Source organism: Babylonia areolata, chromosome 28 (genome assembly GCF_041734735.1).
Source record: "Babylonia areolata isolate BAREFJ2019XMU chromosome 28, ASM4173473v1, whole genome shotgun sequence".
NCBI lineage: Eukaryota > Metazoa > Mollusca > Gastropoda > Neogastropoda > Buccinidae > Babylonia > Babylonia areolata.
In genome coordinates, this window is record NC_134903.1 from 4,093,223 (window position 1) to 4,108,868 (window position 15,646).

The following is a 15,646-nucleotide window of genomic DNA, read 5'->3' on the forward strand; positions in this document are numbered from 1 at the left end:
TGCTGTCTGTATCATTTTTATTCCATTTCCATTCAGTTATCTATTTGCCATAATTTGTTTTGTCCTGTTTTATTTCTGTTTTGTTTACTGTTGTTGGTGTGGATTTTTTTTTTTTTTATAACAAATGATAGTGGAGGAAAACAAGTCCAGTTATCAACAAAACAAGCCCTATTTTCAAAATAAGTTTGCAAAGATTTAAACCAAAAATTTTCTTTTATAAAAACGGAGAGAAAAAATATAGAGAAAGTTGGAATCAATATAACAAACCCTTCAAAGACAACAATGGGACTCCTCCAGAACAAAAGACAGAACCAATCATATGCCTCATCTGACTATAGTTTCATCCTCTGCGAACACCAACTAGGTGTGAATGGGTACCTAACTTTGACTGGGGAAGGTCATAATGCCCCTGCCGTCCTATGCTGAGCCCTAGACTCACCATGGACAAGAAACCACTCCTCTGATAGCTGTAAAAGGCAATGGGACCTTATTAAACCGTGCTTATCAAGAGTGCTGCAGGAAGTTTCCAAACAGCCCAGCACCTCATCTTTACCTCGTCCACCACCCATTCCGCCGCGGTCTCCCCCACGGCCGCCACGAAAGCCAAGGCCACGGCTCATGGCCATGCCAGGGCCGCCACGGCCAGGGAAGAATCGAGGGAGGTTCTCTCCACTGGCCTGCTTCATCTTGTTCTGGTGCTTGATTCCCTTGAGATGCATGGCCAGCTGTTCCTGGCTCGTCACCATCACGTTGCACATGGCGCACTCAAACATGTTCTCCTGGCTCCTGTGGGCACAGACGATCATTATCATAATAACAGTAATAATGATAATAATGATAATGCACACTGACAATCACAAGGGAGCATTAATGCAGACTGTCAATCCCAAGGGAGCATTACACAAGGGAGCATTACTGCAGACTGTCAATCCCAAGGGAGTATTAATGCAGACTGTCAATCACAAGGGAGTATTACACAAGAGAGCATTACACAAGGGAGCATTAATGCAGACTGTCAATCACAATGGAGCATTAATGCAGACTGTCAAATCACAAGCGATCCTGTCACATTTACAACCATCAAGAATGCACACGGCACACCTTAACATGTTCCCGTTGCTCCTGCATGCCCCCCTCCCCAATCCCCCCCCCCCTGCCCACCCACCCCAAACCCCACGCACAATAAGTATTGATACAGCGCTGAACCTTGTGCAAAGACAAATCTTACACACAAGTCATTCACCTGCATGCACAACTCTTAACTCATGAAGGTGAAAAACACAACATACAAATACATAAAAACAGACAGCTGGAGAAACTGTAGACCAGGAAGAGGCAGGGGAGGGGTTAGAAATGGAGAAGCGAGGGCTATTCTGGGAGAAGGTGGGTTTTAAACGCCAGACTTGAAATCATCAGCCTCCTAGTTATGAGAATATTATCACCCTTCCCCAGTTACGAACATGAATCAGAATATCATCACACACACGTCTCCTATTATGAACTTCATCATCCGTCAATCATGAACATTGTCACCCCTAAACTGTTAAGACTATGAGCAATGCTGCTACTCCCCCCCCCCCCCCCTGCCACCCCCGCCACCCCCAAATTATGACAATGAGCATCGTCATCTCCAGCTTATGAGCATCATCATCCCAAAATCATGAGCATCATCATCATCATCATCCCAAAATCCCAAGCATCATCCTCCCCCTCCCTCTCCCATCCATCACAGACAATGTGAAGAGAACCATGTCAAAGCCTCACTTTTTTCCGCCGCCCCCACCCCCTTTCTCCGGGGTCTTGGACTCGCTCATCCTCAGCTTCTTGGCATGGTTCTTGCCATTGTAGTGCTGCTCTGCCTGCTTCAGGGACGTGAAGCCCACGCCACACAGTGCACAGAACTCCCACTTCTTTGTCTCCTGTCAACGATCACATCAAACAAAGGAACTCTTTTTTCCTGCACACTCACATTAAACACAGGTACTCATTTTTTTTCCTGCACACTCACATTAAACACAGGTACTCATTTTTTTTCCTGCACACTCACATTAAACACAGGTACTCTTTTTTTCCTACACACTCACATTAAACACAGGTACTCATTTTTTCCTGCACACTCACATCAAACACAGGTACTCTGTTTTTCCTGCACACCAACGTCAAACACAAACACTCTTTTCTCCGCACACTCACGTCAAACACAGGTATTCTTTTTACCTGCACACTCACATTAAACACAGGAACTTTTCTCCCACACACTCACATCAAACACAGGTACTCTTTTTTCCCGCACACTCACATCAAACACAGGCACTTTTTTTTCACGCACATGCAAACACAGGCACTCTTTTTTCACGCACGCTCACGTCAGACACAGGTACTCTTTTTTTTTTTACACACGCTAAAGTTAACCACAGGCACTCTTTTTTCCCACACACTAACACCAAACACAGGTACTCGTTCTTTCCGCACACTCACATCAATCATAGGCACTATTTTCCCGCAAACTCACATAAAAAAACAGGCACTCTTTCTTTCCACACACTCACATCAAACACAGGTGCATCCCCTGCGCTCTTCTCCCCCTCCTCCTCCTTCTTCTTCTCTGCTGCAGGCGCTGACTTGGCCTTCTCAGTGGCAGGAGGCGTCGCCGAATCAGCTTCTGTTCCCTGGGAGGGCACAGGGGGTGCCTTTCCCACAGCCAAGTTGCCGTTGGAGGTGACGAAGAGGCGGACACGCTTGGCGTGGTTCTTGCCCTGGTAGTGCTGCACAGCCTGCAGGGGGGCGTTTAGAACTAGGGAGCATAGCTGGCAGTACGTCTGGGACGTCAGCGTCTGAAGCTTCTCCTGCAGCTCCTTCGACATCTAATAATAATATTAGTATTTATATACCACTGAATCTTGTGCAGAGACAAATCAAAGCGCTTTCAATTTCACACCAGTCATTCGCACACATGCATAACTCTAAACTTGTGAAACTGAAGACAAAGAAGAGGCAGGGGAGGGAGGCTATCATGGAAAGAGGTGGGTTTTAACTTAAGGCCAGACCTGAAAGAGCTGAGTGTGGGGACCTGACGAAAGAGCAAGTTCATTCCAAATGCAAGGTCCAGAGACAGAGAAAAAACAGCAGCTCACAGTGGAGTGTTTGAATCTCAATCTGGGTGTGCGTAAACAGAGTGGATCCGAAGCCAATTGTACAGAGCGACATGGAGTGTTGAGGTGAAGGCATCTGGAGGGCACTGACACAGTTCCATTGGTGCAAAGGCCCAATCCATAGATCCCATTAAAAAAAAAAAAATTCACCTGCCAAGAATTTATACACAATCTGCATATGATCCGTTCATCCACAGATACGATACTGTCCATCCACAGATACAACATTTACCTGCCTGTTTTAACTGAAACCATGGCGCCAGTTCTATCAAAGCAAACATTCTTTGTCAAAAGCAAGAGAGCTGTGAATGCAATCTTGTTGCCATCAAAGAAGCAAAAGGAAGTATCGTGTTGAGGTGGAAACAGCAGCAGGGTGCTTGCAACAAAAGAAGCTTGGTTTTGATAGACAGCTCTTCAGCAGATACACACAGCTAACAAGGAAACAATTTTTTTTTGCTGAAGCAGTCGACCTGGGAGAGTGGAATCTCATCAAACACTGCTTCACCCAAGAAGGAATCTGTCCAATGACTGGTAAAATTTGCATGTAAAGTGAAAAGTTTCGATCCCTTGTGCGAAACAAGTTTCACTTTCAGTTCTGCAACAATAATATCCATATGAAATTCAGGCCTATGTATTTACACAATCTTTAAATGGTTTATGCAAATTTTTCCTTCAGTGCAAAGTTACCATGCAATTTTGCATCAATCTTTTGGATCAACGGAATTCTGCCTGAACAAGACTCTAACTTAATCTGGCTGATGATAATAAAGAATAATAATAAAGTGCATAAAATTTTTACATCATAGTGCTTACCCTACAACTCTAAAACATTAACAAAACATGTGGCATGAATACAGTTGTAGGTGTTGTGTCCTTGGGGAAAGTGACTCTACTCTGGGTATTTTTCTCAATCCACCTAGGTGTGAATGTGTACCCAATTTCAGGTAGGGAGGGTTGAAAAGGTGTTAGGACAGGAGTTGGCCCAGCCTTCCAATGACAAGCACCAGACACAGTGGATATGAATTCACTGCTCCCATGGCTGTCAAAGTCTATGGAACCTTTTTTTTTCTTTTTTAAACCTTTTATAATTAAAGGGCCATATATAAATGATGATATAAGGTGGAAAGCTGGGGAGAATACTCTCAAGTACCTAGTGAGTTAATATATCTTTATATATGAAAATAACTGCATGTCTTGAACTGTTATGACAACAAAGGCTCCAAGCAGTTTATTGTGCTGTTCAAAGAAATGTTATGGTTTAAGGCTGTGCACTGACGCTGTGTTTGTAAACCGCTTACAGCTTGGTAGCTTACTGCAGACAGGTGCTTTATAAGTATGCATATCAATCAACCAAAAAGGCCATTGAAAGAAAAAAAAAAGAATACTCACGTCAACCACTGGGGCAGCTTTCAGGATCTTGTCCACATCTTCCGCTGTTGGGTTGCCGTCGTTTTTGACAGTGACCACAGACTCCTTGATCTTTCTCTGGATCTCCTCCTCGTGGGCTTTCTCTTCCTCTGTCATCTCCTTGTCTTCATCAGCTGAGTCTGCAGGCTGCGTTTCTGTCTTCTTGGCATCGGAGGGGGTGCCTGCTTTGGCACCGGCTGCCTTGGAGGTGGCGTCAGAGGGAGTGGTTCCCTTGGAGATTGGGGTACTACAGCTACCAGAGCCGGACTTGCTCTCTGCTTTGTCGCCTGGCTTGCTGGTCACTTCCTCTTTGGACGGAGGTGTGGAGACTCCTTTGAAAGAGGCTGCGCATTTCAGAGCAATCTCCGCTTGTTTCTCGATGGCCGATTTCGGTTTCTCATCAGCTTTCGTGGGTGTTGCTGATTTGGAAGTGGCCGCCTCCATCTTTGTTGTTGGAGCTGTTGAGGGTTTGCCTTGAGAAACGGTGAAAGGCTTTGCATGATGAGAGCCCCGGCCGAAGGGTTCACGATCACCACTGCCAAACATGGGCGTCTTGTGGGGGTGTGAAGAGCCAGCAGGGACCAGTGGCTTGGGGCCGGTCGGTGATTTCACAGAACCTCCACTTCCAAAGCTTCTGGGGCCATCTCTGTCTCCAGCCATCCTGTCCTGACCAAAGGGTTTTCCTGGGCCTTTCCCAGCCCATCCACCCGGCCCAGACTTGAACCCTGCTGGCGATCCGTCACGACTGAAGCCCTCTTGAGGCCGACTCCAGTTTCTCTGCCCGTCTCCTCCCATGAAGCCTCCCCTTCCCTGGTTACCACCTTGGTTCTGGTTGTTAAAATCAGGACCGCCAGAACCAAACCCTCCTCTCCCTCCTCGGCCTCTGCCACGGAAGTTGGGACCATTGTTAAACGACCCCCTTCCTTGGCCAGGGGTGCTGTCCCTTTCATTGCCAAAGCCACCTCTGCCCCGGCTGTTTCCGCTGTTGAAGCCGCCTCTGTCCTGGCCGAACGACCCCCTGCCCTGACCCCCAGAGCTGAAACCACCTCTGCCTTCACCTTGCTTATTGAAACCACCACGACCTTCACTTTGCATGTTGAAAGAACTTCGACCTTCGCCCTGCTTGTTAAAAGAACCTCGGCCCTGGTTGTTCCCAAACGACCCCCGGCCGCTGTCAAAGGAACGTCCACCCTGCATGTTACCAAAGGAGCCCCCTGCGTCCTCGTTCCCAAACATACCTCCCCGCCTTTGATCTTTCTCAAATGATCCTCTGCCTTCAAATGAATCTCGGCCCTTGTTGAAGGAGCCCCTGCCTCTGCTGCTGTCAAAGGAACCCCGACCTCTGTTACTGTCAAACGACCCACGACCACTACTGCTGTCATAAGAGCCACGCCCTCTGCTGCTGCCCTCGAAGGAGCCCCTTCCCCTGCCACTATCAAACGAACCACCACGCCCCCTGTTGCTGCTGTCGAAGGAGCCTCCTCTCCCCTGACCCGTTCCAAAGGAGTCTCTGCCCCCCCGGCCCTGACCGCTCCCAAAGGGACTCCTGTTCTGATTGTTTCCAAATGAACTCCTGTCTTGGCTGTCTCCAACGGAGCTTCTGTCCTGTTTGTTCCCGCCGCTGCCAAAGTCTCTTTTCTGTCCGACGCTACTGCCGAAGGAGCCTTTGTCCTGACCTGTGCCAAATGACCCTCTGTCCTGGACGTTACTAAATGACCCCCTGCCCTGACCGCCGGTGCCGAAGGAATTCCTGTTCTGATTAGTTCCGTAGCTGCCTCGGTCCTGGCCGGTCACCAAGGAGCTGCCTTCCATGTTTCCTCCCACTGCGCTTCGATTCTGACCGCCACCAACAAAGGAACCTTTGTTCTGGTTGGAGGCAAAGGTGCCTTGATTCTGGTTGTTCCTGAAGGAGCCCCCCCCACTACTGAATGACCCTTGGGTCTGACTAGCTCCGAAGGATCCACTGCTCTGTGCGCCGTATTGCCCTCGGTTCTGAGAGTTGCTGAATGAGTCCTTCCCCTGCAGCTGACTGTAGTCCTGTCTGGGCTGCTGGTCAAACTTCTTGAAGGAGTCTGGCTGGTAAGTGCTGCTTTGGGTGTAGGTTCCGGTGGCCCCCGCAGAGTAGGCCTGGCTGCTGGCCAAGGTGGTTTTAGGCTGGCTGGCCGACACTGCTCCGTACTGAGTGCCCGTCCCTCCGTACTGAGTGCCCGTCCCTCCATACTGAGTGCCCGTCCCTCCGTACTGACCCGCGCTGGGTGTCTGCCAACTCCCAACACTGCTCGTAGTTCCTGTCGTCCCATAGCCATAGCCTGTGGCGGCCTGGTTGTAGTCCCCATACATGCTGGTCTGAGCACTCTGGTAAGCGTCCCCTAACCCAGCCGTGCTGGTGGTAGCAGTGGTGGTGGCGTACTGGCTGTACTGGTCAGCAGCAGTGGAATAGCCATCCCCGGACGTGTACTGGTCAGCCGTTCCAAAGTCCCTGTACTGCTCCTTCCCTACTGCCTGAGGCTGAGCGGTGGTAGGGGCTGTGGCGGCAGTCCCGTACTGACCTCCAGACCCGTACTGGCTGGCTGTTCCATAAGTCGTGGTTGACGGTGTACTCACCTGCTGCATAGGGGGTGGCAGTGCTGTACTGGCCAGCCGTGCTGTACTGGCCAGCGGTGCTGTACTGGCCAGCCGTGCTGTACTGATTGTCGGTGGTGGTGTACTGACTGGTTGCGTACTGCTGAGAGCTGTCTGTAGCCGTGTACTGCCCTGAAGCATCGTACTGACCTGACGGGTAGGTCCCTGCTGCCGTGTAGCCAGTCGAATCACCATACTGGCCCGTGGCAGTGTTATACGCCTGAGAGGTGTCATAGGTACCCCCACTGGAGTACTGATCGTAGCTTCCTTGGCTTTCATAGCTGGCAGTTCCATAGCCTTGGCTCTGGTCGTATTGACCAGCAGTGGTGTAGTCTGTATAACCAGTGGTGGCTGTTGATGTACCAGTAGCATACTGGCTGTAGTTATAGGCGTCAGTACTCTCAGGGGTGTATTGCTCTCCGCTGGTGTACTGAGCGCCTGTGTAGCCCGTCCCTGCAGCGGTCTGCTGACCCCCGTACTGGGAGTAGTCCTGGGTGGTGTACTGTCCGTAATCTGTAAAATACTCCTGTTGCTCATTCACACAAAGTTCCCGCGTCATCAAAGCATCAGTGCATAACATCTACTGTGTACTATGTTGCTTATCAGTACAGTCAACCATTTTGATCATCCTTATTCTAAAAGTCTTCAGTCTAAACTTAATGCATTTCATCTACTGTCTGTAATGTATATCACTCTAGTCTCAGCTTATATCACATACTGACATAAGTTTACAGTTGGGTCAACAGCAACATGGTTCCTCTGTTGCACTTGCAGTGGGAAATCATTTATGATTTACAACTTAGTCTTTTGTGAAGGACTATGACTCTCAAACTAGGCGGCAAAATCGCACTAGCTCTTTGTGATGCAGCCTTGGGGGCTAGTTGGCCTTTGGGAACCATTCCCAATGCCAACTGTCCTCAAATCCTCTTGGCCGAAAGCATGGGGATGTAACTTGGGCAAGACACTTTCCACAATAATCAAATTCTAGCCCAGATAGTTGGGACAGCAGTTACCTCCTCTGCTGTTCTGGTGGTCATTGTCAAACACGACTGACTATCATATTACATACATGTTGTTTATCAGCACAGTCAACCATTTTGATAGTCCGTATTAAGTCTTCTATGCCACTTTGTAATTTGAATCACAGATGCACACAACCAGCCATCAAACTATCAAAATAAGATAATAAAATATAGAAAAATTAACTCCCTTGGTCTTTCTTTGATCTTCCTGGGTGTGGAGTGGTGTGTGTGTTTGGGTGTATGACAGTGCCTGCCTGAAAGGGACGGGTGCATTGTGACCTGTTTTGTCTGTCTGTTTAGTTTGTGAGTGTGTGTGAGTGGCGAGTGTGTGTGAGTGTGAGTGTGTGTGTGTGAATAAGCAGATGTGAGTATGTTGTGATTGTGTGTGTGTGTGTGTGTGTGTTGTTAACAAGGTGATGTAAACATGAGATGACTGTGTGTGTGTGTGTGTGTGCTGTGTGTGTGTGTGTGTGTGTGTGTGTGTGTGATGTGTGTCTTGTGTGTGTGTGTGTGTGTGTGTGTGTGTGTGTGTGTGTGTGTGTGTGTGTGTGTCTGTCTGTCTGTGTCTGTGTGTATGTCACTGTGTGTGTGCCCCGATCTCAGCCATCTGTACCCATGTTTACCGCCTGCTGTGCAAGGACTCTGTGTTGTGTTCGTAAAGTGCTTTGAGTCTGGTCTCTGACCGAAGATATGCGCTATTTCATTCGTATCAATATTATCACAGCAAAATGTGTCAGTTTTGAAAAGGTTTACAATTATTACTAATAATTTGAAGTCTGAGAGCACTGCTTTTTCTCCCAGTGTTAAGATACATCATTTGAACGTTCCCCTACTGCCGCCTGTGACAGTGTTATAATATATGCATATCACTTTTTGTTTCAATCAGTAGTCTGCCGAGGTGCAAATTCAACATTAGTTCGCCGTTCGCCGGTGTTAATTTCCGTCTGCATACAGCAAGAAATCGACCAATAACAGCATTTCTAGGTTCCAAAACATTTATGCATACCTTGATACGACGAACTCATTGTGATGTTCGATTTGTTCTTTCGTTTCGGTTCTGGTGCAATGTGTAGTAAGACGTTTCTTTTCTTTTGTCTACAAACAATAAACGGGGTAACGTGATGCCTGTCTAAGCGTCAGCCATCTTGTCAGTCACGGATTGTATTTCACTGGCATGCGAGATTTTTGTTTCGTTCGTGATTCTTCCGTTTTTGTGCATCATAGTACATATTTATGTAATGGAATGAAAATCTATTTATCTGATAGTTAAGAACAACTATGGTTATAATGCAGGTTCATTCTCCGATGTTCCTTTTTATCTTTTTACCCAATTCAAGTCAAATGTGCACATGAATTCCACTTTTCCGAAGTCGATATCAGATCAGACAAAGTTTATCATCTCAGCAAGAGAGGGGTTTTGACAACATTACGAATGTGGACACAGTTGCCTCCTTAGGCCATTGGGCATTCCTTTTTCTTTCTTTTTTTCTTTTTCTTTTCCTTCTTCTTTTTGCCCATAGAGGTGTCAATGGAAAGACATTGCACATGTAGGCTACTGTTGCAAATGATTATTTACATGCACACAGTTCACTGTTCGTACATCTTCACACCCTTGATGGGTAATGTCCTATGAAAGCGTCGCGTGATGTCTCCTTGATTGATAAGATATTAATTTTTCTACTTAATGCTTCGATGGAGGGGGGGGGGGGGGTTGATGTGTGTCTGTATGTGTGTCAGTGTGTGTGTGTGCGTGTGTGTGCCACTGATCCATAAGAGCGTTTAAGTAAAACAGCAACTCTTTTATTGCAACTATAGAACTAAATACTTTTCTGCTACTCTCTGCTCCTCACTCTATCTCTCTATCGCTGTGTCTGTCTAATGAAAAACAGATTTCATTCAAGTTGTTTGTTGTCACTTTTTCTGAATCCAGACTACCGTGTGTCGTTGCTGACTGTGATGTCACTGTACCAGGTTTCAACATAATTCGTAAGACCCTTCATCCACGGACTTATAAATAGAATAGGTATAATAAGTTCGCGCCCTTCACTCCCCAAATTCCACAGACACTGACCCACAGAAATGAGACTGAGTCCATTTCAAACTGAACACTTTAACGCATCTTCAAAAGGCCACCTAAGTTGTATGGCTTGCCAGGGAAAAAATAATATCATACGATAGTAGGATTTCTTTACAGACACCCAGTTGAAAAGACAGATTGAAGTGATAAATTCTCGTTCATGGTGGACGCTGATGTTATTGGTGGTTCTGAAATCGGCGACCTGGGATTTAAACACACTGTTTTGCTAAAATCAAAAACATCAGTGGACAGAACACTCAGTGATTATTTTTACAACACTGGTGTCCCAACTGATTTTCTCATGTGCCTACGTGTGTAACTGCTACATCAAAGACCACAATTGACCATGTTGCACAGCAGAGGACGTGACGGCGGACTTCGCGCTGCAGACCGGATGAACCATCCGTGACAGCATGGCCTGGGGAACTTAACATGCCGAAGAAGAAGACCATATCTAATGTATCATACATGTGGCAGTACCACAGGCATAACACTGATTTCTCAGTGAAATCTGTGTTCCAGGTGCAGGTGACTTAGCCTTTCCCTGTGTGTCAGTATAACGTGGTCAATGACAAATGACACTATGACAAGTCAGTGTTTTATTGAGGGTAAACTGGACAAATAAGCCGGCTAAAAGCTTCTTTACGCCATGCCGGCCCTAACACACACACACACACACACACACACACAAGAATGAATTAGGGAGGACTCGGAAAAAATCGGTATGGACACGGAAGGAGAGGCTGATCCCCAACTGAGGCATGCAAAACTGAGCCTAGTTGCACATCACCTCAGTACCGGTCATTTTCCAATTTTAACGAGGACCAATTTTTGACATTCCATCTAAATTCCCCTCTTCAGTGTAAAACTTGTGACGTTTACAACGTCACAGACCTAAAACATAGGCTGGCTGTCGCGATGGCTATGATGAACACAGTGGACCATTTGATTCCCTCGGGGCAGACAGTGTGAAACATACGCCACAACCCAAACGGATGATATCCAGAAAATGAGTCGTCGCTGGTTTTCTGCATGATGAACTCGAAGCTGTTGGAAAAGAAAGAAGAACACTGACGCGCGCGCGCGCACACACACACACACACACACACACACACACACACACACACACACACACACACACACACACACACACACACAGTGAACACGCTTTTCAGCGTGCAGCAAAAAACTTGAAAAAAAAAAAAAATAAAAATAAAATAAAATAAATAAAAAGGGAAAAAAGAGCATTCTTTGAAGACTTCATCTCTTCGAAATGCAATACAAAATCCATATGAAAGCCATAAATCAGCTAACGAGCAAATTCTCTCCATCACAATATATAATCTTATATGCATGTTTCACCAGATAACGTCAACACACATTTCTCCATTATGAATATAAAAAGTACAAGAGAAACCTATCCCCAGTAACCGCACAAGGCTAAACAACTTTGAAAGTTGAAGCTATTCTGTGGTTTGAAAACATTACTGAGAAGCTTATCATACCACCAATGTCAGTAACGTACGGATGTAAAATGATACATTGAATCACATAAAACAGTCTCAGACTTGCTCAGTCGACCGGACTGATTGAAAAAAATATAAAGCCAACAACAGTAATTACCGACACTCTGACATACATTTATAACTGGACACATAATTATTAAAAAGAAATTTTTTTTTTTTAAAGTTCCCGTCGCAATTCAAACATGCGAATCCCGTCTGTCTCTCTGTCTGTCTGTATGTCTACCTATCTGTCTATCTCTGTCAGTCTGTCTGTCTGTCTGTCTGTATGTCTACCTATCTGTCTATCTCTGTCTGTCTTCTGTCAGTCTGTCTGTCTGTCTGTATGTCTACCTATCTGTCTATCTCTCTCTGTCTGTCTGTCTGTCTGTCTCTCTGTCTGTCTGTATGTCTACCTATCTGTCTATCTCTGTCTGTCTTCTGTCAGTCTGTCTGTCTCTCTGTCTGTCTGTATGTCTACCTATCTGTCTATCTCTCTCTGTCTGTCTGTCTGTCTGTCTCTCTGTCTGTCTGTATGTCTACCTATCTGTCTATCTCTCTCTGACTTCTGTCAGTCTGTGACCGTCGGTGTGCCACGATGGGTGCCGCCGGCCTGTCTGTCTATTTGTCTGTCTGTCTGTCTGTCTGTCTGTCTCAGTAGGCTATTTGTCTTAGTGTCTGCCTGTTAGTATGTCTCCCGCAGTGTCTGTGTCTGTCTGCCTCTCTCTTTCTCCCTCCCTCTCACTGCAGATTCACGTCATCACATTTTTACAAAGGAGTTAATTGAGGAAGAAGGAAAAAATATGTGAAAGCAACATGTGAAAGCAAAAAAAATTCACATGATCATCATAACATCTGAACAAAATAAGAACTGAGGAGGAAAAAGGAAAAACTCACGGTGCGATAGTGTGTGTGTGTGTGTGTGTGTGTGTGTGTGTGTGTGTGTGTGTGTGTGTGTGTGTGTGTGCCGTGTGTCAGTGTATAAGTTGTAGTAGCCCTACAATGCCAGTCCACACGGCAACTCATAAATTATTAATTAACAGTATTGTAGCTCGACTGTTCACTGACTGAACTCAACCGTCCACATCATTATAGCTACCATTGAAAGCGGACTTCACCGTTGATGTGAACACAGCCTTCTCAGTTCAAGTCAGTTTTCACCGCTGTCTTAACTTATGAACATGTTCTGGCATATCCGGCCATTCATTTGTTGTGATAAATGCAATACCAGGGTGTTCTGAACAGAATTGTGAAAGTAAGTGGTAAGGATTGTCAATGGGTGATGACGGGTGCAATAGCCGAGTGGTCAAAGCGTTGGACTGTTAATCTGAGGGTCCCGGGTTCGAATTACGGTGACGGCGCGGCGCCTGGTGGGTAAAGGGTGGAGATCTTTACGATCTCCCAGGTCAACATATGTGCAGACCTGCTAGTGCCTTAACCCCCTTCGTGTGTTGCAAGCAGAAGATCAAATACGCACGTTAAAGATCCTGTAATCCATGTCAGCGTTCGGTGGGTTATGGAAACAAGAACATACCCAGCATGCACACCCCCGAAAACGGAGTATGGCTGCCTACATGGCGGGGTAAAAATGGTCATACACGTAAAAGCCCACTCGTGTGCATACGAGTGAACGCAGAAGAAGAAGAAGAAGTCAGTGGGTGATGTACCAGTGTGTCAGAGTAAAATGTGTAACGTATGAAGAACGATTGATGCAAAAAGCAAGACCGATGACTGCGGAGTGATGAAAGTCATGTCCTTTGCGGGATACGACGAGACCCTCCCGCCCAGTGGCAGTTTCAGTTTCAGTTTCAGTTTCAGTAGCTCAAGGAGGCGTCACTGCGTTCGGACAAATCCATATACGCTACACCACATCTGCCAAGCAGATGCCTGACCAGCAGCGTACTGAACCCAACGTGCTTAGTCAGGCCTCGAGAAAAAAAAGAAGAAAAAAAAAGGTAAATTAATAATAGATAAGGTTACATAAATAAATAAATAAATAATAATTATGATATATAAAAAAGGCAGTAGTAATGGTAATAATAAAAAAAAATAATAATAACAAATAAATAAATACGGCGATACAGATAGTCAGTCGTGTCCGACTATGACCACCAGAACAGCAGAGGAGGCAACACGGCTGTCCGGACTATCTGGGCTACTGAGAATCTGATTCAGTACCGTGGAGATCGAGTGTCTTGCCCAACCGGGTTACACTGACCCACTGACTCTCTGAGACTCGGGTTTTAGGACAGTCTGCAATGGGATGGTTCCCAAAGGCCAACTATTTAGTGGCCCCCAAGGCTGCAGCACTAAGATGCAAAGTTGAATTTCTTTCACTAAATTTGAAGTTGATCGAGTTGTTCTTTGTGCTGAATTTGAAATTGAGTCGAGATGTTTCGCTGAATAGTTGGTCACGGCTGCAAAAATGACGATTAACTTTACTGTTGCAATTTTCTGGTTTTTTTTTATGACTCATCTAATTGTTCAGTACTATAAATTATTTTATCTAACCGTTTTGCCCTTTATATTTAACTGTTGTGTCTTAATTGTTGTTCAGTTATCCGGCATCCGTCAGTAACCGCAGGGCCCGCGCAACTGTCTCTAGATGGAAATTACAATACAAGCTTAGTCTCTCTAGCGCCAGTTCGTTTCCCTTCTTGATTTTATTTAAAATTATCTTATCAAGTTCTTTCCGACTGTGAAGGTTTACCACAATCTGTGATTGTCAACTTTATTTATCCGGTAACGAAAACATTGCGCGAGGTCAGAATACTTGGAGGTCAGAATGATAAGTGTGCATTGTAGATCCAACACGCGTTATTGTTATTCTTTCGATTATGTCTTAAGTTATACGCTATTAATCTCAGTGTTCACCTCGAAGTTAGATGTAATTATAGAAACGGAACGCACATAAAAAATCAGATAGATGCGAAACCGAAACTGAATATTTTGCAGGAAAAATCTTTTGTTCTGTTCTGAATCCACGCGCATAGTGAGGAGTTCGTGTTTTCTACTACTCTCCAAAACAGACGTGTGGCCTTTAGGCGTGTGACCTGAGCCTGACCTCATAAAAAATGATCAACATTTGAGGAGTGTTCTCCCCTCCCGAAGCTGAAGTGGTTGATTGCGTAAGGTACGCGTGCAACTCGTCGATTTTGCGGTCCTTGCAAAACTTTCGAAGATTCTGTGTGTGTTGGTGTTGCAATTCACTGAACAGGGTGGGTGTTGACCAGAACTCAGTGACAAACAAGCTGCGAAAGGGCGGATCCGACAGTGCATCTGCTCGCATCTTTTCAGTGGAAACACGAACCTCGCAACTGGGAAAAGGAAGTAACAGTCCTTAAACTAAGGTAAGACTAACATTTTTGTTAGCCAGTACAAGGGTGCAATTTTAACATCCTAAATTATTGCACACATTGGTTACATTTCCATGGTTTGTGGGATGAAAATGGAAAAAAACAAGATGATGACACGTTAGTTTAGTGACTGATTCCGCATCAGAATGGAGTAAAATAATATACAAAATAAGAGTCGAAATCTAACTTAAAATTGGGTTGTATCTACTGATGGAAATATCGTTTCATACACGCAGAAAAATTGCCGGTATAATAGGTGCAATAATTTAGGATGCTAAAATTGGACTTGTAAACAGAAAGTGAAAAATACCACCCGACCTCTTTGTAGTTATGTTTACTGTAGTGACATCTCACAGATTGACATAAGTTTACATTTGGGCCAACAGCAAAGTGAGAGCTATATTATCAATGGTTTCTCCAGTCAGTGGGAAACCATTTACAGCTTGGCCTTTTGTGAAGGACTATGACTCTCAAACTTGGAGGAAAAATTGCACTGGCTCATAGTGCT

General features: G+C 45.6%; 1 protein-coding gene across 1 annotated transcript in view; it reads right to left on the bottom strand.

Moving 5' to 3' along the window:
* LOC143301870 (uncharacterized) overlaps positions 1-7,364 on the bottom strand; it is a 28,972-nt gene extending 21,608 nt beyond the window's left edge. Inside the window, exons 1-4 of the mRNA XM_076616286.1 lie at positions 4,542-7,364; positions 2,550-2,864; positions 1,765-1,919; positions 554-786 (exon numbers count right to left, since the gene is read on the bottom strand). Coding sequence (XP_076472401.1) covers positions 554-786; positions 1,765-1,919; positions 2,550-2,864; positions 4,542-7,322 — 3,484 coding nt within the window. The 5' untranslated portion in view covers positions 7,323-7,364. The remainder of the gene's footprint in view (positions 1-553; positions 787-1,764; positions 1,920-2,549; positions 2,865-4,541) is intronic.
* Between the last annotated feature and the right edge of the window lie 8,282 nt (positions 7,365-15,646).